Source organism: Osmia bicornis, chromosome 10, assembly GCF_907164935.1.
Source record: "Osmia bicornis bicornis chromosome 10, iOsmBic2.1, whole genome shotgun sequence".
Taxonomy (NCBI): domain Eukaryota; kingdom Metazoa; phylum Arthropoda; class Insecta; order Hymenoptera; family Megachilidae; genus Osmia; species Osmia bicornis.
Genome location: NC_060225.1, coordinates 356,737 through 378,534, shown reverse-complemented (window position 1 = coordinate 378,534; position 21,798 = coordinate 356,737). Strand labels below are relative to the sequence as shown.

Below are 21,798 nucleotides of genomic sequence, written 5' to 3'. Positions count from 1 at the left end.
GTCGGCTGTGGCAGCTCACTAGGTCTAGGGAGATTTTTAAAAAGGGGGTTAGGTGAGGGAAGGGTTATTGGTCGTTTTGATATTGGAGCGGGAAGTAAGAGAAGCGCAGCGATTGTAACGGGGGGCACACCTGACACCACGTTACAGTATATATGTGTACTGATCGAATTGAGTAACCTCCTCCTTTTCGAAGTCGGTTAAAAAAATAGACTATTTATTCAAATATTTGTTTTATATATGATAAACATATTATTATATTTAATATTTTTATTTTTTTGAACGTGCATCCATTACGTGCATTATTTAAAATCTATATACAGATCTTCTGTTAACAGCTTATATCTAATTTACGTTTACATAACTTTATTAACTTATGCATTACTATACATTGAGATCAATATTGCATACATTCTATATATACATATAAATAAGCGTATAAGTGAAACTTATTACTACAAAATATTTTTCTATCTAATTTTGTCCTTACTGTGTATTGTATATTGTATCGAAATTTCAATATTCACATATTAAGTATCGATACTGCAATATATGGTCATGTTAAATATCGATATAAAATATCAACATTTGAACTGAAAAATATCGATATTCCAAATATCGATACTGTATCACCCATCACTAATGTCCAGTTTTCTTGTATCTGTAGTCATTGCAGTAACCTTACCTATATTAAAAGTAGTTGTTACATATTTTTAAAATAATTACGTTCTCATAAAAAGAAATAAAATTTAATTAACAACTAAATATAACTGTTAATAAGTGCATAGTTTGTATTATTATTGTTATATTTGACATAAAATAGTAAGTATTTCATTTCATATGAAAAATATGTTTATTATGAATTTATTGTTAATACCCTTATCTGGTTAAAATTTATTCGTTGAATTCGCATACTTAATTTTGTAGAATATTTTAAACAGTCCTTGAGAAATCCACAATTTTCTCTTAAAAGACATTAATAACAGAAAGAATAAACCAGAAATAGCATTGAACTACAAGAAATGGAAAGGGAAAATTGATAGTTTTGACCAAACGTGTCTGCAAATACATTGAACATATCTGGTATAGCAATATATGTTGTTTGGATGAAATTGAATTTTAAATAGAATTTTCAAAAACACAATGAAAGATGTGTTTCTTGTTACTGTGGCAGATGATCATGTAACTTTATATATGTAGTAAAGAAAACATTATAAACTAATTAAAGACAAATATTACAATGATAAGATTTTGTCAATGAGTATTCTCCTAAAAAGAAATGTCACTTCAAAAATTGTAAGAACATAATATTATAAAAAATGCATTAGCTGTGAACATTGTACAATAAACAAAACTTGTTTCAAATATTCAGGAAATAATTAGAATTGTTACTTTAATGAATTTAATCCTGAATATAATTCAATAAATAAATTTTCAAAAAGTTTGGAGTATATTTAAAAATTTATCCTAGAAGCAAAATATATACAAAATATACACTTTATCAAAAGTATACATTAATATTTATATATGGAAACGGATTTCCTTATATGTTTGTGTTATTTAAACAGACTATCCATATAAGGGTTAAATACATGTATATATAACTTGATATAACTTAGCAATTAAATATATTTTCATTAATACTTTTATGTAGTTTAAAATGCAAAGAGAAGAAAAACAACTGGATTCAGCTCTGGAAGCTATTATTATGAAAGTAAATGACTTAAAAACAGCCATTGCTGCAATGATTTACAAATTGGAACATGAGTATGAAACTTTAAATTGGCCTAACTTCCTTGATAATTTTGCACTTATTTCAGGCCATGTAAGTAACATATGACATAGTACATGTAATAATAATTTTTTTCTTAATTATTCTTCCTTAAATATTGAATAATGTTAAAATATTGTTGTAGATATTGTAGATAAATTATTGTTGTAGACAAGTACTATTTGTTATATCAAAGGTACTGATTAATACTGGTTTTATATTTTTTTTAAATTGAATTAAAAATGAAGTAAAATAAATATTTAAAAAAAGTTTACTCGCATTAAAATAAGTAATGTCGTTTAAAACAACATTTTTTATAGTTAACTAGTCTTTCAAAAATCCTTGGACATGATAAAGCACCAAACTTAAGAAATCTGACAGTTTTACCATTACGATTAAGTCCAGAAAAAGATGAAGATCTACTTCGTTTAACTGAAAATAGAATTTCTACATTTGCTCATGATTTAGTACCAGATTATCTACGAACCAAAGTAGAGCCTCAAGCTGAACAAAAGATGATGCAGCTTGAAGCAAAAGCTGCAAATCTAAATTACGAAACTTCACACGTAAGAAAAAGCATTTTTATTTACATTCAATATTCTTATCAAAATTTTTTATGAAATATTTACATAAATTTCACTTCTTAAGATAACGTAATTCAACATTTATAAACTATTTACATTGATTTTGAAGAATATTTGAAAATACAGATAAAATTGTATCTTTGTATTATTTTTTATCGTAGAAGCTTAAGGATAACTCAAAGTATTTTATTTCTTTTTTAATGTGCTAACTAAACAACAACTAGGACTGCAATGTAAGCTACTATCGGCTAGCTTTCAAGTTTTGTTAGTTCCATTCGCTTTGGACTGAAATCAAAAGAAATAGTTACAAGTATACATGGAATTGATACTTTAAGAATATTTCATAAGAATATACTTTATGTTTGCAGCCTTAGATTTACAAAACAGGTATTTTTATTTTATAATAACATCAGTGTTATTATAAATTTTTAATTATTTAAAAAATTTCTTTTCAATGCTATATAATTAGTGTTTTATAATGCCTTATTTTTCAATTAATATTTGACTCTTAGAGGAAGTAGTTGCTGCGTTTTGAATGATTGATTTACAAATTTTAATTAACTTTCTGTGTTTGATATTTATATACAAAGATAATAAACGGTTACATAAACCAATTACATATAAAGTATTATCTTTTTAAGTGGTACGAATTAAGGTTCGTTTCTTGCCCGTTGAAGAAGGATGTAATCGGTAAACACTCATATTTTGATACAGTCCTAATATAGTTGAAATACAATTGTAAATCATACAATGTTTTGGAACAATATTTCATGCCTAAAATGGTACGTTAATTTTTGACAAAGATACAAAGGGTCTGTATACGAATGGAGCATCTCCCTAATGACTACAGCCAGGGAGAGATCCCATCTAGTAATGGGCCGTAGAATTGTCCATTCTTCACCCCCAAAGCTGCAGACCTGTCATTACTTTATGTTTGGAAGAAGCACCTCGATTACTCTAAAAGAGCTTACAGCTCCATGGGGTCAGTGTCAACTGCCGGACCTAACGTTTCATCTATTTGACCACAGCTTTAAAGCTTCTTGTGAACAACCTTTGCCTATGAGAATGAGTTGCTGAGAATTAATTTTAATAAGTTATTGAAAAATAGTAATCTTGCTCCTTAAAAAGGCAATATTTTATTACACAAGTGCATGTGTATATAACAACAAACTTTTAGTTACAATTTATTAAATATAATTTTCCTCTAATAGTTTAAAATGTTATAGAAAGTAAAATGTATAATCGGTCCATTTAGCGAGTGGAACGCTAAATGCCTTGATTTCTAAAACGTGTATGCACTTTATAATTTTCAGAAACAAGTGACACAATACACAAAGGTTATTAGTCATGTATGGGATATAGCAAATAAAGCAAGAGAAGAATGGGAAAGTGAATCTGGATCTAGAGCCGCACAAGCACAAACTAGTAGTACTGCGGATACTCATGCTCTTGTAGCAGCTGTGGGCGTTGGTAAAAGTTTAAAGGTAAATGATCATGTAGACAAATTTTTTGCATTCAAATTTTTCAAAGGGCATAGGAGGATAAAATGGTCAAAAGTGCCCTTGAGCCGATTTTATCCGGTAATGCACGATTCAATTGCTTATATTAGTAAAACCATTATCTTCAATTTTCATCAGATTTTTTGGTAGGGTGTACCGTATTTAAAAAAATCAAAATCGATATTTTTGACATATTTTGTACGATAAAATGAGAAATACTTTCAATTTTTACACTTCCTTTACACATTTAGTGTATTATGTGATTTCTAATATTTCTACACTGGATAGAGCAAGATTTGAATGGAGAGAGTTTCTTTGCAATCTGTTCATTAGGGACGACGTAAATTGAGAACTCGTATCTGGGGATTTTTCTGAGTTTTGTCGGTAAAGTTTTCAACGCTTGCATCGCCTTAAATGTTTAAGTATCTGAATTTCAAAATTTCAAAATTCAAATCAAAAGATTAAAAAATTTCAAAGGCTTTTCCGAATATATGTTACACTCAGTTTAGCTTAAAATTTACAAATATGTAGTTTTATTTTACATAAAGTGACACGCACCATCTACGCATGCAGGTAATAAGAGCTTTCATGCTCGGTATTGTGTGTGTTTATGTAAGTACATACATACACAAACATAACGTTATTGTAATATATTTTGCATTTTACTTTTTACAGTCTGATTCGGTTCCAATGGTTCAGTCTGGTGTAAATTCTGTGTCGAGTGGAATGATGGTAGGTAGGCCCGGAAACCAACAAAGTTCAGGACAAGGAACTATGGGAAATTCATCCAGTAAGATTTTACAATATCTTACCACAAAAATATATATTTGCAGTAGTAATGAATATATTTTATTTATTTCTAGTGGGACAAATGAGTAAAGCTCCAAGTACAATTAAAACTAATATTAAAGCAGCCTCACAAATTCATCCATATAGGTAAAATATGAACCATCTTTAGCAACATTCTATACTCTTACGTAATACGTTTCAAATTGAGAAAAATGATTTTTACTTTTTTTTATAAAATTACATAAATGACTATTAAAGTAATTTTATTTATGTCGCGTAAAAATTTGATACTTACAATTTATAACGTTTATTATCTTTTTTGTGATACAATTGCATATGACCGTGGAGATAAATGTTTATTCATAACTGGAATAATTGTTGCTTTTAAACCTTGCTCTTCCATCCAACATAATCGATCTTGTAAAATAAACGATTCCGCTGCCGCTTGTAACATTAATTGTAAACCGCTATAAATTTCTACAATTTTCAATTTATCACAATGGCTTTTCCATAGCTTTAATATATTTTTCTCATGTATATCCGGAGTAGATTGTACATCTGAAAAATATTAATCTATTGTCTTTATGTCATTTTATGTATTGCCATTTTGTTATTTCATTTGTAACGAGTATATGAATATTTTTATATAATACAAAGCATGTAAAACTAGATGATGTGTAAGATTGTAGGGTTCTTCGACGATATAGGGGTAGAGTTGCCGGACGAAGGCTTCAATAAAAGGCCATGTAACTTCACATTATGTATGTTATATAGAGCTACATATACAGGGTGCCCCAGAAGTAGGTCGAATTCCCTGCAGGGATGATTGCCGAGGTAATTCTGAACAATTTTTTCCTTTGCCAAAATGTTGGTTAAGGCTTCGTTTTTGAATTGTTAACGAAAAACACTGTCTAATTAGAGCCCGTGTAGACCACGGGCTGAACCACGAGTGTTGGCCATTGACTACGTTCGAACGGTGGTCATGAACAAACCCGGCGACACTACATCGGCACAATCTGCGGCTTCGTTTTCGAGATATAAATAATTGAAAATTGCAATATCAACTTCCGAAGCGCGTAATTCGTTTTCAAACAGCTGATAGCGGAGTAGGTAGCCCATTTTTAAGTGCCCGGGATCAGCGTCCGGTTAAAAAGAGACACGTGTAAACACATCTGCCTAGTCTTGAGGACAACGACCCATTTATGATTTTAAAGTACTCAATTAGTTAATAGTCAACACTCTCGCGGTTCAGTGCGCATTCTACGCGCTCTCTAATTGGACAGTGTTTTTCGTTAATAATTCAAAAACGGAGCTTCAACCAACATTTTGGTAAAGGAAAACGTTGTTCAGAATCACCCCAGCAACCCCCCATTTCCGGCAGTACCGGGAGTTACGTGACACCCTGTATATGTGCACTACCCAAAATTATACAGATTTTTATAGAAAGTATTTAAATTATAAAAAATTATAAGTATAAATTTATCAAATGTTTTACAGATATTCATGTACAATACTATTGTTTTGTAATACAGTATCTTGCAAACTGTCAGAAACCTGTATTATGTAATAATACTTATTCACCTATATTATGTATTATACGTATTTACATACCTATATTACCTTGTTCTTTCCTTCCTTTGGAGGGTTGTAAAATATATCTGTTTAACGAATCCTTAACATAAGATTCAAAATTTAAACACTGCGATTTTCTTGTTCCTTTTTGAGTTTGCTTCATAAGGGAAAAACCATCTAAAATATTTTATTTTTTATTCTTTTACACTAAATTTAACACGATATTGAATAAATACTATTAAAAGTCGAAAGTTTATACATACTTTCAGCTGCATATAACTGAAGAACAGCCCTTGCAAGAACATAAAATGAATGTTCATTGTGAGTTTTAACAGACATGTTACACCATCTGTCCGCTGGTTCTTGACATGCTAATCGTAAAAATGGTTGTCTTAAGAAGAAACCAGTATCAAAATTAGTATTATTGATTACAGTTTTAAGGCAATTAGATAAAGGAAAGTTGTTAAAATACTGTTTTTTAATCAATGAATCTGTTTGCATATTTTTTGATATTGAAAGTTTATGATAACAGCATGAAATCATAATGAAGATACGTGCTACTTGCATCTTATAAAATATTCTTATTGCATCTATACTTAGATCTCCACATGCATGTAAACCAATTAAACAAACATCTGACTTTTCTTCAAATTCATTATATAAGATGGTTTCTATTGTTTCTGCAGAAGCACACGTTAAATTACAACAACTATATCTGACATGTGCTAATGAATTAGGGTACATCTTTGCTTGTCTATCTTGAGCATTATTTATAATTGCTTGATTTTTCTCTAATCCAAGTACTTTATAACCATATAAATAATGTAACAGCTGACAGATATATCCCTGTAATAAATACATGTTAAAAATATTTCAATTTTATTAGCAATATGTATAAACATTTCTTACCAAACCTGCACCAAGATCAACAATAACTTTAATGTTTTGCGATGTACACTGCATATGTACCAAATGGGCTAAATTCATTATTTCGTGTTGCTTTTTACAACTGAGTCCTATTTGAAAGTTTTTTGGTAATTTAGCTTCTACTACATTATTTATAGTTGGTAATTGATCTATGTACCTACATTTTTCAACAAAGAGTTTTAAAGTCTCAGACCACTCAGGCTAAAATATAATATTTTAATACTGTTAAAATACTTTTATTCCAAGTTATAATTAATTAATTATTGTTGTTTCACTTATGAATAATTTAAATACCTGGTTTACCAACCTTTATCCTTTTGCTTATAACAAAATCATTAAGTTCTTCATATTCTAAAATTTGTAATGCATGCAACCATTGTTTTGGAAATAAATCAAGTACGCCACTTGTTAGTAAGTCGGTGACTGGAATATTGCAAAGCCATTGTGTTTCATGAAATAACTTTAATGCATCCAGAAAATATATAGCCCTTACGTTTTTAGTTACACGTGCCATCTAACATTACAGAAAATATATTTTGCCAAGCATTGTTGTTTTCCAAAATATTGGCGACTGATTGTGATTGCTCACAAGTAATCAAGATGATGACCAAAATATCAAAGTTCGTTTACTAACTTCAAATAAAAGAAAATTTAGCAAAAAAAAACAATAACAATTATCAGGAGACTCCATAGACATATGATGGTATTGTTGCGTGTCCGTTCACGGTGTATAGGGATTTCTGGGGAATTGGGCGCAGGTAAGGTGATTCGTGGAGCGCGAAGGCGCTCCGCTCGCAAGGCGCGAAAATAAAACAAATAAACTATGTTCACTGTTGATTATAGTTTAATCTCAAGAACTTAATCAAACTGTTTCAATCAAGTATGATATTGATTTTCGGCGTGAGAACAACTTTGCAGAGTCAAGCGACAAAATCATTCTGAACGTTCTACGCTTAGCGGAGGAGATCTTCGCGCGTCGTCGGTCGATTCCCCTTCCTTGATGGATCCTGGATCCTCCCTCAGGATCATCCCTCGTCCAATGGTGGAGGAGTCCACCCCGTCTCGCGTGGGCCCCTTCTCCTGGCTGTGGTCCACCCTCAGGCGCGTGGAAGTGGAGGCGCTCCGCCAAGACGCTAGAACGTTGCAGCGCACATGTGCTACGAGAAAGCGTGGGACCCAGAAAAAAATAGAAAAAGACAAGACCTTGTACTTGCCAAAGGCAACTCTTGAGGAAATTTACGACCCTCTTAGAGTGCAAGAAAAGACAGGATATCGAAAAGACTTCGTTACTTTTAAGGACCGTTCGTGACTTGGTCGAAAACAACGAATTAGCCATGGTCTATCATAAATTTGTCTTTTAGGAATTTACTAAGTGAAACTATTCCATTCTCTGGATTTCCGGCCCTCTCTCAGCTCGATCACCCATGTCGAGGGGTTTACAACTTTAGGCTTTGTTTATTTTATAATACGAGCGTACACGCAGATGGTTTAAACTCCGCTCTTAATTTATAGCCATCGATACAAAAGATCCTCGAAGAACATTCGAGACATATCGATACAATAGTCTATTCGATAAATATTCCCATGTCAATGTCGCCATACCATTCTAGACATATTCACGTGATAAACGTTTCACGTTACACCTTCCCCCTTATACAAAAAGGTGTTTACATAAAACAGCTTTTTCATTCATAACATTACGCTTTTGTTAACATGAAAGTAGGTCTGTATCAACTAATTCATTCCAAAGTCACGCGTCGTACAACTTCAATAGTCCATTCAATAGTTCGTAATTTCGCACCCAGCATAATCCGTATATGTAAACATACAACAAATAGTAATTCTCCCATCTATTATCAATCGTCTCTGGTGTATTCATAAGCCATAATATTAATAGAGTATAATCGCAAGTTTACAAGGCAACAACGATCTAATTCAGTCTTCGGTAATATCATCTAGCCGTATACACGCCAATTTTAGTTTGTTGGTATGTACTATTTTACATTTATTCTCTTTTAATTCCAATTCCGCTGTTAAGTCGCCAAACATTCGGCTTATTTTATAAGGACCCAGCCAGTCGCAATCAAATTTAGAAGTTCTAGGCTCCTTGAGTAGATATACCATATCGCCTACTTTAAATTTACATGGGTTTAATTTCTTATCGTAGTAACCCTTACTTCTCTGTTTTGCTTTCTCTAGATTTCGCGCAGCCATAGTCTGTGTGGTGGTGATTTTATTGAAAAGCTCCTCAAAATGCTGTGCAAAAGTTCGAGGCGTTTGTCCCTTGGCAAATTCAGAAGGTATGTTGGCTTTAACACCAAAAACTAATTCGTGAGGAGTAAAACCTGTAGCCTCATATGTGGAGGTATTATACGAGAAAAATGCAGAATCCTATCCAATCATCCCAGCTTGTTTTAGTGCAATAATGTTTCAGATAATTAGAAAACTCCTGTGTGCCCTTTCAAGTGAACCTAAAGACTGAGGATGGAAAGCTGTTGAAGTTATTCTTTGAATCTTGAAAATCCTACAGAAATGTTTCATCACCTGACTAGTGAAATTCCTTCCCTGGTCAGTATGGATTACCCTGTGGACACCCAATCTGCTAAAAAATTGCTCAGTAAATGCATGAGCGACTGTTTTCGTGTCGATGGTTCTCAAAGGTAATGCATCTGAATCTTTAGTGAGATTATCTTGTATAGTGAGTAGGTACTGATTTCCCTTATCGGTTACAGGTAATGATACAACTTTATCCATTTGGATTTTTCAAAAACTTGTCGAGAAGTAGTCCGTATGTATTCTAAATGTTGAAGCCTCCTAAGACTTTAAGCCATGCGAAACATTGAAATGCTATTTTAACGGGAGCATGCATAATTGCTGCAAACATATTTTATCACAAGTTCTAGCCACGCCACGGAGGCTTTGAAGTTCCTTCACCATTCGCTTTCCTCTCTTTTGTTACACAGTTTCAGACTACGATCAGGGGTATCGAAACGCTGTATTGATTGTAAACAACCATTTTTATCTTGGAGCGGAGCGTTCCTTTACTCGTTCGATTTGTCTTGTCGCGTGTGTATTCGCTTTTTCGACGCTTTTTAACCATTTAACTTATTTAGCGAAGCGAAACGCACAGACAGACAAAAGAAAGGAACAGCATCGCGCGTCAAACAGCGACGATCCATCTGAAGCGATCTTTTATGTATACACCGTTTGTAAACAGAGAGATATATAAAGCGCGGGGAATCATTCGAAACCCTGGGGCTATTCGAGCTTGCATTTCAGCAAATTATCATCTCAAACATTTCACTCGTTTGCTTTTTCTAAATTTATAGGAGAGCTTCTTAATGACTTTAACGATAATTCAACAATCATGTCTCATAAAAAGATTATTCTCTACATGATGTATGACAGGTAAAAAGGAAGGATCTACCGTAGGTCTATTTATTTCATCATTCAAATTATTAACCAATACTGTACTTCTACTATTTTCACCGCTCTTGACATCATTAAAATTTATAATCCTTATCTTTCTTTACAGAAACTGTTACCGAGGTCACGATCCCTTTGGGAATCCCAGTGCCAACTTGTCCACGCTGCCTAGTTTCCTTACTAAGGCATTCCACAACATCAACCCTAGGACCATGCAAGCATGTATTCACGCACGCTGGGCAAATAAATGGCCTGTCGGGTTGAAAACATTTTCCCGTGCCGCACCCGCATGTACATCTGGGGTGGATTTCACGGTGGGTCCAGCATATCCACTAGCTGCGACCTCATTCTCACACTCACCCGAAACCACTCTTCGAAGTGAGGACAACCACACAGTAAACCACACAGTAACGGGGATCACACCCCTGCGCTGGCACAAGCCGCACCGGGACCACACAGGCACCCAAATAGGATGATCCCTTCAGAGACTTAAATAAACTTCCTGATGATACTACTTCCAAATACAAAGTTCCTTGCACTTTGTTAGTGACCTCGTTTTATTTAACCGCTGCCTTCCCGCGCGCCAGGAATGCAGAAGCCACAAGCGACTCATTATCAACAAACTGTATTTCATCCAACCCGGCCATTTCAGAACCTGCAACTGGTGTCTCACCTGCGCAGGCAAGCACCCTTTCCAGACACCATGAACCGGGATTGGAATCCACGCCAGACCGTACGGTAAATGGTTGAGGATCAGAATTTATACAGGTTGCTACAGGGTTCCGCGAAAGTGCGTCGGCATTGGCGTTAACCTTTCCAGGTTTGTATACCATAGTATAATCATACTCAATCAATCTAATACGCCACCTCATAATTTTAAACGTGGGGTCCATGACACTGTGTAGTCGAACTAAAGGTCTATGGTCAGTAAGCATCGTAAATTGCCGACCATAAAGATAGAATCAAACAAAAAATGTTCTACACCAAAGAAGACTACTGACAACTCCTTTTCGTATTCAAAGGATTTCTTTGATTTTTAGAAACTGAAAGGAAACTGGTGATCGCGATTTTTCCAAACACGGTTAACATCTCTCCTCCTACATGATAAATTGGTTCGGCCTAATTTCCCACATTTCCGACACCTAAGCGCGTTGCGAATTGGCCTCCCGTATTGACGATCCGGTCGCGAAAGGCATTCCCTAGAAAAATGACCTGTTTTCCCACAACTAAAACCCGTTTTCTTACGCACCTCTGCTCTCAATACCCTAGGATTAATATCAGAAGTATTCGCATTTCTAGATGTCCGTGGAGAGTTTACATATTTTTCAATTCTAGACGCTAATTTTATAACTTCCCTTAATTCTTTAATATCACCCTTAAAAAGGATACTCGCGATGACATCGTTCTGTAATCCCCTTAAAAATCCGGTCATCGCGCTCGTCATAAGCAATTTTTTAACTTCCCCAAATTCCTTCGAATTCAAATTTTCTTTCGCCGCCTGTACCCCGCGATCTAGAATATCATTTACTCGAAATCCGTACTCTTCTATTGTTTCGCTTTCACGACGATATACAGCCTTTAATTCATTTTGGGTATAGTTTAAATTAAAACTTTGAGCAAATGTGGATTTGATTAGAACTATCAATTCTTCGACGGTTTTTGGAAGCTTAGACGGTATCGTAACCACACCCTTAATTGCGTTATTTAAAAAAGGTTGCAATGAGCCTAGACTCGATTTATTTGACGGATGCACATTCGCATCTGAAGAAGAACCTAACATGTTAGAAGGTAGTGCTCTGGACGGAATCCTAAGTGTATTATTAGCCGTACTATTAGATGAAATTGATACGCCGCCCGTCTCACCCCATCTCTGTGTCGTAGACTGGGCAGGTACAAGAAGTGACTCTTGCAATCGAAGCTCACTAGTATGCAAAGAAAAGGAAGATTCTGTGCTGGGAGATTCCCCCGAAACATCCTCTACAAACATGACATTAACACCACGCAGACTATTTTTGCGACTCTTCCTCCTTCTGGCTTTTACTAACTTCTTTGCTAACGGCGGCATTTTGTCGATTCAAATATACCGATTATAACTAATATTCTATAATGTAATCGGTTATAATTTAGACTTACAGTTTGTTGCGACGAATCAATTAGTATTCCGCAAAAAGTCACTTTAAAGTTTTTGCTAAATTAAACCTTCTCTTTGCAGGTGTACGGTCCTATCCGTCGGCGACCCGTTGATTAGGTTGACCTCGGTTTATGGGAAGATTCCTTAGTACTCCGGCTCGATGGTCCCCAATTCAGCAACAGGTACCCCAGTAAAATCCGTCCGCAATCAGCTGCTTCAGGTAGGCCTCAGCTCCGTGAGCAGTCCGCTCAGGTCTCTGGATTTTATTTCGTCCTCTCTTATGCTCCAGGAATGATTTCAATGATGACGTGGATGAGGTGCGTGTGATTTCGGTGGATGGCTTGCACGGCAGCCGAAATCACCTGTCTCCGGTATTTACCCTTCGCTCTTGGGGAAACCGTGCCAAAACCCAAGAGGGAGAAGTTGCACTTAACTTTGTCCACTTATTTAATATGTAACAGTTCAATAAAATAGTTTGTAGAATTTTTAATTGACTGTTTAATACACACCCGCGAGCTAATAAAGCAATTTAAGTGTACATACGTTTGTCACAATCACTTTATCTAACTATTCAGTTATTTCACTGTTTTAAATTGTTTCTCCGAACTATCACCTTAAAATTGTCACCTTTTAAATGTTTATCCCCACTTTTGAACTATCCCTTTTTTGAAATATCCCACCGCTGTCACCAAATATGTTGCGTGTCCGTTCACGGTGTATAGGGATTTCTGGGGAATTGGGCGCAGGTAAGGTGATTCGTGGAGCGCGAAGGCGCTCCGCTCGCAAGGCGCGAAAATAAAACAAATAAACTATGTTCACTGTTGATTATAGTTTAATCTCAAGAACTTAATCAAACTGTTTCAATCAAGTATGATATTGATTTTCGGCGTGAGAACAACTTTGCAGAGTCAAGCGACAAAATCATTCTGAACGTTCTACGCTTAGCGGAGGAGATCTTCGCGCGTCGTCGGTCGATTCCCCTTCCTTGATGGATCCTGGATCCTCCCTCAGGATCATCCCTCGTCCAATGGTGGAGGAGTCCACCCCGTCTCGCGTGGGCCCCTTCTCCTGGCTGTGGTCCACCCTCAGGCGCGTGGAAGTGGAGGCGCTCCGCCAAGACGCTAGAACGTTGCAGCGCACATGTGCTACGAGAAAGCGTGGGACCCAGAGAAAAATAGGAAAAGACAAGACCTTGTACTTGCCAAATGCAACTCTTGAGGAAATTTACGACCCTCTTAGAGTGCAAGAAAAGACAGGATATCGAAAAGACTTCGTTACTTTTAAGGACCGTTCGTGACTTGGTCGAAAACAACGAATTAGCCATGGTCTATCATAAATTTGTCTTTTAGGAATTTACTAAGTGAAACTATTCCATTCTCTGGATTTCCGGCCCTCTCTCAGCTCGATCACCCATGTCGAGGGGTTTACAACTTTAGGCTTTGTTTATTTTATAATACGAGCGTACACGCAGATGGTTTAAACTCCGCTCTTAATTTATAGCCATCGATACAAAAGATCCTCGAAGAACATTCGAGACATATCGATACAATAGTTTATTCGATAAATATTCCCATGTCAATGTCGCCATACCATTCTAGACATATTCACGTGATAAACGTTTCACGTTACAGTATAGAGAGACTACATCAGCGTTGCAAGTAGCATGCGCACAAACTGAAATCTGTATCAAATTCATAAGAGTAAAGTTGAGAAAGCCTGCTTTTCCCTCCACTCTCAAAATTAAGTGAGTTTGCGACTGTTCCTCTATGAAGCGATTTTTCAATGTAATCGTGGAGAGGTTATTTGTTTTTAATAAAAAATAATTTTTTTTAAGGATATTCTTAAACATAATTTAATTCACAAAAATGGTAAGTATATATATATGGTAAATAATACTATCAGTAATTGCTCGTTTCTACCCACGTGTTATTCTATAGGTTAGGTTTTACATGTATATGTTTAATTACACGTAATGATTAAGATTGTGTAGTAAATTATATTTAATCGTGAATTACTAACTAAATATTAAATATTAAAATATTTTTTTAAAAAGTAGTAATATTGTTTATGTTTGTTATGTAGGGTGATGAAGTTAATCCAAAAGCATATCCCTTAGCGGATGCTACTTTAACTGCAAAAATTTTGAATCTAGTACAGCAAGCAATGAATTACAAGCAACTAAGGAAAGGAGCTAACGAAGCGACAAAAACATTGAATCGTGGTTTATCAGAATTTATTGTAATGGCTGCAGACGCACAGCCTTTAGAAATTTTGTTACATTTACCACTGTTGTGCGAAGATAAAAATGTTCCATATGTGTTTGTAAGAAGCAAACAAGCTTTAGGTCGTGCTTGTGGTGTATCCAGATCTGTCGTTGCATGTTCTGTTACAGTCAACGAAGGATCACAATTAAAACCACAAATTCAAGCTATACAACAAGAAATTGAACGTCTTTTAGTCTAAGTATTTTGTACCTGATTTAAAATCTTATTTTTAAATTTGTATTTCATACATTCATTTATATTTTTGACATAAAATTTTTCAGAAATTGAACGTTATGTTCTTTTTTCATACAAAATATGTATGTCTTAATTACACTAATAAAAAATTAAGTAAAATGTAAAAATATTGTTTTATTTATATTAAATATTTAAAGATTTCTGCAGTAATTACTAAATCCTTACAGTTTATAATTATTGTTTTTTGTGAGATGTGGTGAAACAAGTTATTTTTTAAAATACCATTTAAAGTTAGAAGATAACAACATATTTTTATTATTGCTGGAATACACAATAAACAAGACTAAATATTTTGTACTTATTTAAATAAATAATTTAAATTTACACAATTTACATACACAAACTATAAGATTCTAAACAGTCATATTATATACAAGAAAAAAAATATTTTGACTTTCTAAATACTGTCGCGTATATAAATATATTAAACTTTGCAAATTCGTTGCAAATTAAGAAAAAATTATGAAAGATATAAATTTGCTTTTATAAGGTAGAATAAAAGAACTTAACAAATTGTATGCAGCCGACAATTGACTATAGAGAAGGCCGTAATAATGGGACATGAGTTGTGTCTATTTTTTGATCTTTAATTTGTCTTATTTGATCTACTATTACTGTTTTAAGATTTTTGGTATAAGTGAATTCAATTAATTCTGCAATAATATATACCTTATTGAGTTCTTCTAAAGACTTCTCAAAATGTTTTTCAATAAAACATACACTGCCAGAGAAAAGTTTTTGAAGACTGCTTAGTTTTTTAAATAATTCTCTTGATACAAGGGATTATTGTAAAACTGTTGTTATACAACATGCTATTTACTAATGTATATTGTTCTAGGTTTTATAATTTTGTATGATACTTTAAACCAATTGAATTTGAATTGATGTTATAAATATTGAAGAATTGTTACAAATATTGAAATGGTCGAAAACTTTTCACCGACAGTGTATATTAATGCTAGAATGTGCACTGTGTATTATTTTATATCTACTTAATAAATTTTAAACTTGAAACCACCTAGACAATTTCTTGTCAATAAACACTACCCAGTTTAAATCATTAAATGGTAACTCGTTATCTTCTTGAAAAACTTGCAATTTCATGTCGTCGCTAATCATGTTTTGTGCATTAAGTACCAAAAGGTCAAAATTATTACTACACACAAGTATATAAACATAAATTTTTGAATTTATTATGTTGATACTCCAACAGTTTGAAATTACAAGCTTTTCTCCATAATTACTTATTAAATTCGAAAAATTACTAATTAAGTCTGAATTAATAAATTCTTTAACTAAATTTTCATGATCTTATATTACTCTCTTCTGATACTCTGCGAGATCTTTTCTCTGTGGTAGCATACGTTTTGTAAGGTAAGAGAGTGAATTGAGAAAAACGGAAAATACTGCATTTGATATAAAATTATAAGCTATGGACATAGACAAAACATTCTTCCAACTGAGAATACAGTAATTATTTATTATTATTAACTAATAAATATAATATGAAATTTGTAAGAAAAAACTTTATATGCAAAACAAAATTTCCAAAAGCTTGTATAATATGATTTTTATCCGACTTCGAAAAGGAGGAGGATACTCAATTCGATGAGTATTTTTTTTTTTTTTTTTTTTTTTTTCTGGCTTTGTTCACCGATTACGCCGAGACGGATGGACCAATCGGAACGAAACCTTTTGCATCTTGTAGGATATGTCTTCCGATTGGTCCCGTTGAAAAAACATTTTGCATTTTTTCATTCCGAACGCTTTTTATTGCAAAAAAACGTGCTATTTCATGTACGTGCAGTTTATGTTCACCGATTACTCCGAGGCGGATGGACCAATCGGAATGAAACTTTTTGCATCTTGTACAGTACAATTCCCCATTGGTCCTGTTAAAAAAATATTTTGCATTTTTTTATTCCTATCGATTTTTTTTTCTAAAAGTACGTTCGCTGATTACTCCGAGACGGATGGACCAATCGGAATGAAATCTTTTGCGTCTTGTAGGATATGTTTTCCCATTGGTCCCGTTGTAAAAACATTTCGCATTTTTTTATTCCGAACGGTTTTCATTATTGCAAAATAAAAACGGGAAGTTTGTAATCTCAACATAAAATGACTTCAATGATCCTTTAATATATTGTCGGGAGCATGATTCTGAACAACTTTTTCAATATGCATAATTAACGGAAACCTTTAGTTTTCGAGATATTCGTGAAAAACTATTGTTATTTTTTCTGCCTTTGTTCGCCGATTATTCCGAGACGGATGGACCAATTGGAACGAAACCTTTTGCGTCTTCTAAAGTATGTCCCCCGATTGGTCCCGTTAAAAAAACATTCTATATTTTTTCATTCCGAACGGTTTTTATTGCAAAAAACGTACTATTTCATGTACGTGCGGTGTATGTTCACCGATTATTCTGATATGGATGGATCAATTGGAATGAAACTTTTTGCATCTTGTACAGTACAATTCCCCATTGGTCCCGTAAAAAAAATATTTTGCATTTTTTTATTTCTAACGACCTTTTTTTGTAAATGTGCGTTCGCTGATTACTCCGAGACGGATGGACCAATCGGAATGAAATCTTTTGCGTCTTGTAGGATATGTCTTCCGATTGTTCCCATTATAAAAACATTTCGCATTTTTATATTTCGAACGGTTTTCATTATTGCAAAATACGTTCTGGTTCAAGGAATGCACCGATTGCGATGAAAGATTTCACATTTCGTAGATCATTCCACGATGATTCCATTTCCCAAAATTTATTTAACTTCTTATTGTTAATAACTATTGTTATTATAATAAAAAGCCTATTCTTTAGGGTTACCCTCCAAGGAATATACCGATCGCGATTTTTCAAACTTGTCCCTGCAAGTAAACTTCGAATACTGCTCGTTCCACTAAAAAGTGTGAAATAAAATAATTTTTAACAAAAAAAAAAATCCGACTTCAAAATGCACTAAAAAGTATAAAATAATTTCCATTTCATTTATATCTGTATTCCACAGCTATTAATACAATCTACTTAATCATTAAATAGGATACTAAATATATTTCAAAGTTTTCGGAGGCGGCGCAAAATTAAAAATACCCGAACAAACGGTGCTGCCAATAACGATTTGATTGTGGTATGGCAAACTTGGTAATTAATAAATCGTAAGAGCAAAATTATAGGTCCGGTTGAAAACATTTGTAATTGTAACGATTGTATGAGAAATTGTCAGCACTCCTGATGGACATGCACTATACTGCAGTTTACAAGAGACCATACTTAACTCGTGCCGCTCACTAGGTCTAGAGAGATTTTTAATGACGTGTGTTATTCCCCTCTCCAGCTTGCTTCTTATTATACCTTGCGATCATATAAATGGTGGGCAGAAATATATGACGTACGATAATTGAAAAGCGGTGATGATATTGTAAAGTTTCACGATGCAATGAAAATTCTATTATTTTCCGGAAAAAAATGATGTGAACGCAAAGTTAGAAGCAAGCTGTAAAGGGGAATCACACGCACTATTAAAAATTTCCCTAGACCTCAGTAGGTCACTAGCTGCGCGACTTAAGTGCGGTCACTCGTGAACTGCAGTATAGTTAATTCGTAATGGGTATATTGATTCCCACTGAATATTGTTTACTTGAAATTATCAAATGGGTCATTTGTCACTGGTTGCCGACACCTGAACTAGGATCTTCCCAGTAGAGGAAAAGTTTTTAATTTTGCGCCGCCTCCGAAAACTTTGAAATATATTTAGTATCCTATTTAATGATTAAGTAGATTGTATTAATAGCTGTGGAATACAGATATAAATGAAATGGAAATTATTTTATACTTTTTAGTGCATTTTGAAGTCGGATTTTTTTTTTTGTTAAAAATTATTTTATGTAATTGTAAAAGTGTACATATGATACTATTATAATATTATTAATACTTACTTCAAATACATATATTGGAAAGACTGTACATTCTATTAAATAAATGTGCTATTTACAAAAATCAAGATCTACGAAGTTAATATGAATAAATGAAATTTATTTGTATTATTGTACTTATCCGCTGTTTATATCTTTTAGAGGGCTTGAGATTATAAATACATGTATGAACAATTGAAAAATAGGTGGGAATCCGAAAGGCCGGTAAAAGAAAGCTAATACAGTCGGCTGGGTTACGTATATTAAAGCCACAGGGATGACACTAACAAGGAGAACTACCCAAGTGTTACACTTAGTAACTAATAAAACTTTGCCAGCTTGTAGAGCTCGTCGAGCTAAACACGCCTATACCCCCTTTTGGGGGCAGACGGCTAATTGTTTAAAAGATATTAACAATTACAGTTAGTTACTCTTTACATTCTGAAGTATGACAAACTCACACATACAATTCGCAATCTAGAGGTTCAAATCCTTGATTCCCAAGATTTTTTTTTTATGATAATTTGTCTCTTTTTGAATAACTATTACATAAAAATTATCATAAAAAAAAAATTTTTTTGGGAACCAAGAATTTGAACCGAGGACCTTCAAATTCCAAGTCACGGATCTACTCCGTGGTTAAACACATGACTCGTAATCCAAAGATCCTGGGTTCCCGTGTTTTTTTTTTTTTTGTTTTTTTGTAATCGTTATTCAAAAAGAGACAAATTATCATTAAAAAAAATATAAAAAAATGTTGGGAACCAGGGATTTGAACCGTGGATCTCTAGATTGCGAGTTGTATGTGTGAGTTTATTATACTTCAGAATGTAAGGAGTAACTAACTGTAATTGTTAATATCTTTTAAACAATTAGCCGTCTACCTCCACAACGGGGTACATATAGGCATATTCAGCTCGACCAGCTCCACAAGCTGGCAAAGTTTCATTAATAAGTGAGTGTAACATTTGGGTTGTTCCCCTTGTAAGAGAGGATCTTAGTCTGCACCAGGCCCTCCAAACTCCCGTATTTAATGCTGTAACTAAAATTAGTGTTACGCCTCACTACCAGTGATGCCAGAACCGTGGGACGTGGGACAAATTTTTACCCTCTCCACGACGTCCAAGTGACTCCCCTACCGCCGTTGTTTCAACTAACACAAGCGCGTTGTCCCACGTGTCCGTGTGAGCTCTGCGGGTTTGGCAGAGTTCGGCTGCTCTCGTCATTTCTACGTTATCGGCTCGATGTTGAAACCGCTAAAACACGTGGCAGCAGCATCGACGAATCGACAAAATAATATAATTTCGTCCATGGCAATATGGCTGAATTAAGAAACCAGGAGAATCAGTTCGAATCCCGATTTTACGGTTTCAGTTCTGATTCTTAATGTATTAACGTTTTTTTAATACATTAATACTATGAAATACATTAACTTGGGAAGCAGTTAAAAAAAGGAGTTGAACTGCATCTTTCTTTGATATTTTTTTTATTAATATTTAAGTAATTTCTTCAATTAGATATTACTGTTATTCTAACTATTACAATACGTAAATCCGAAAACATACGAAGAAAATTGGTTAGGTTAAATTGTAAGGGTATAAAGAAATTTCATTCTTTAACGGTTTGTTAGTTTTATTTCTTATTTCTTACAATTATTATAATTTTATTCTCTGAATGGTCATTACAATGAAAGATGAATTAGATACAATTTGATTCCTCATTTAATTTGTTATATACATATCAGGTTTCTTGCAACTATTGCACCTGGTCCACACTTATACGATATTGCATATTTTACTTACCTATAATACAACAAATAATATAGTGATTACCATAATACAATAGAAAACGTTAAGCTTGCTATAAACCTTATATTTTTTTGTGTACTTATGCTGCACTTTCGCTTCGTTGTTTTATAATGACTGATTTTTCTTTTGAATGAAATTTCCACTAGCGTATTGATGAAATTTTTCGATTAAAACAAGATCAAACACGACATAATTTGAATTATAGTTACTTTATATATTTGCATTAGGTTTTAAATAAATAAGTAAATATAATGCAAATTATATCGTGTTTGGTCTTATTTTAATCAGAAGAACCTTACAATTACATTGGTAAAAGTTTCATTTAGCAAAAATGAAAAATAAAAAAGTTATATTGTCTCACTCAAATATTTTTTTTCGGGCTCTTTAATTCTCGGACCTCTTTCTCTTTCGCTATTTGTCCTTTTCTACGTTCGCCAGCATTCAAGAACTCGCTCGAGCTGTGTCGTTCTGCCAGCGTCAGACACTTTCAGAAGAATCGGGAAAATCCAGCAACATAACACATTCTATACTGAAAGAATATACTAACTTATCTGTCTAAAAAAATGTTAATAAATCTGGCAACAGATTTATTTTCGGACTGCTTTTCTGAAGTAATCAGAATTTTACCATTCTCCTGTACGGATCGTGTGTAGTAGTTTGTAGCAAACTCAACATATTTCCGATATTATGTAGAATACACAACCGATCGAAAAATATTAAAAATCCAGGATATTTTGTGTCGTTTTTTATACGCTAAAGGCGATTGAAATGAAATAAATGACTAACAGTGAATAGTGTAATAAAGGTGATCGCTGTTCATCTATTTCCAACAAGAGACGGTTTCCTAACAATTT

The 21,798-nt window shown here is 33.8% G+C and overlaps 5 protein-coding genes and 3 long non-coding RNA genes across 14 annotated transcripts; 5 read left to right on the top strand and 3 right to left on the bottom strand.

Moving 5' to 3' along the window:
- Positions 1–647: 647 nt before the first annotated feature.
- LOC123988259 lies at positions 648–948 on the bottom strand. The gene is made up of 2 exons (XR_006829812.1): positions 875–948; positions 648–682 (listed from the first exon to the last, which is right to left on the bottom strand). It is a non-coding gene; the product is annotated as an uncharacterized LOC123988259 (long non-coding RNA).
- Positions 659–4,975, top strand: LOC114881727 (mediator of RNA polymerase II transcription subunit 8). Of its 4 annotated transcripts, none has more exons than XM_029198577.2 (7): positions 659–819; positions 1,652–1,822; positions 2,089–2,334; positions 2,577–2,585; positions 3,666–3,836; positions 4,527–4,641; positions 4,715–4,975. In XM_029198577.2, exons 2-7 carry the CDS (start codon positions 1,658–1,660, stop codon positions 4,789–4,791), a joined length of 783 nt encoding a protein of 260 aa, XP_029054410.1. In that variant the 5' UTR covers positions 659–819; positions 1,652–1,657; the 3' UTR covers positions 4,792–4,975. The 4 variants fall into 4 exon arrangements, with proteins under 4 accessions (XP_029054410.1, XP_046143464.1, XP_029054408.1 ...); XM_046287508.1 differs by lacking the exon at positions 659–819 and adding an exon at positions 991–1,080; XM_029198575.2 differs by lacking the exon at positions 659–819 and adding an exon at positions 1,104–1,293.
- On the bottom strand, positions 2,618–7,840 carry LOC114881726 (methyltransferase-like protein 25B). 3 transcript variants are annotated; one of them, XM_029198572.2, is made up of 6 exons: positions 7,447–7,840; positions 7,122–7,340; positions 6,476–7,058; positions 6,252–6,389; positions 4,936–5,198; positions 2,618–2,637 (listed from the first exon to the last, which is right to left on the bottom strand). In XM_029198572.2, exons 1-5 carry the CDS (start codon positions 7,651–7,653, stop codon positions 4,951–4,953), a joined length of 1,395 nt encoding a protein of 464 aa, XP_029054405.1. In that variant the 5' UTR covers positions 7,654–7,840; the 3' UTR covers positions 2,618–2,637; positions 4,936–4,950. The 3 variants fall into 3 exon arrangements, with proteins under 3 accessions (XP_029054405.1, XP_029054404.1, XP_029054406.1); XM_029198571.2 differs by lacking the exon at positions 2,618–2,637 and having other exon boundaries at positions 4,887–5,198; XM_029198573.2 differs by lacking the exon at positions 2,618–2,637 and having other exon boundaries at positions 4,887–5,198; positions 6,261–6,389.
- LOC114881729 lies at positions 2,644–3,334 on the top strand. Its single transcript, XR_003790319.1, has 2 exons — positions 2,644–2,739; positions 2,994–3,334. It is a non-coding gene; the product is annotated as an uncharacterized LOC114881729 (long non-coding RNA).
- Positions 7,841–8,860: 1,020 nt separating the features above from the next.
- Positions 8,861–11,046, top strand: LOC123988249. Of its 2 annotated transcripts, none has more exons than XM_046287512.1 (4): positions 8,861–9,126; positions 9,339–9,439; positions 9,606–9,799; positions 10,675–11,046. In XM_046287512.1, exons 3-4 carry the CDS (start codon positions 9,672–9,674, stop codon positions 11,039–11,041), a joined length of 495 nt encoding a protein of 164 aa, XP_046143468.1. In that variant the 5' UTR covers positions 8,861–9,126; positions 9,339–9,439; positions 9,606–9,671; the 3' UTR covers positions 11,042–11,046. The 2 variants fall into 2 exon arrangements, with proteins under 2 accessions (XP_046143468.1, XP_046143467.1); XM_046287511.1 differs by having other exon boundaries at positions 9,574–9,799.
- Positions 11,047–11,066: 20 nt separating this feature from the next.
- Positions 11,067–13,186, top strand: LOC123988255. Its single transcript, XR_006829806.1, has 3 exons — positions 11,067–11,385; positions 12,778–12,916; positions 12,986–13,186. It is a non-coding gene; the product is annotated as an uncharacterized LOC123988255 (long non-coding RNA).
- On the bottom strand, positions 11,860–12,630 carry LOC123988247. The gene is made up of 2 exons (XM_046287509.1): positions 11,981–12,630; positions 11,860–11,940 (listed from the first exon to the last, which is right to left on the bottom strand). Exons 1-2 carry the CDS (start codon positions 12,628–12,630, stop codon positions 11,922–11,924), a joined length of 669 nt encoding a protein of 222 aa, XP_046143465.1. The 3' UTR covers positions 11,860–11,921.
- A 1,159-nt stretch (positions 13,187–14,345) lies between the features above and the next one.
- LOC114881728 (NHP2-like protein 1) lies at positions 14,346–15,238 on the top strand. The gene is made up of 2 exons (XM_029198578.2): positions 14,346–14,564; positions 14,779–15,238. The coding sequence occupies exons 1-2, from the start codon at positions 14,562–14,564 to the stop codon at positions 15,157–15,159; spliced, it is 384 nt and encodes a 127-aa protein (XP_029054411.1). The 5' UTR covers positions 14,346–14,561; the 3' UTR covers positions 15,160–15,238.
- The last annotated feature ends 6,560 nt before the right edge of the window (positions 15,239–21,798 follow it).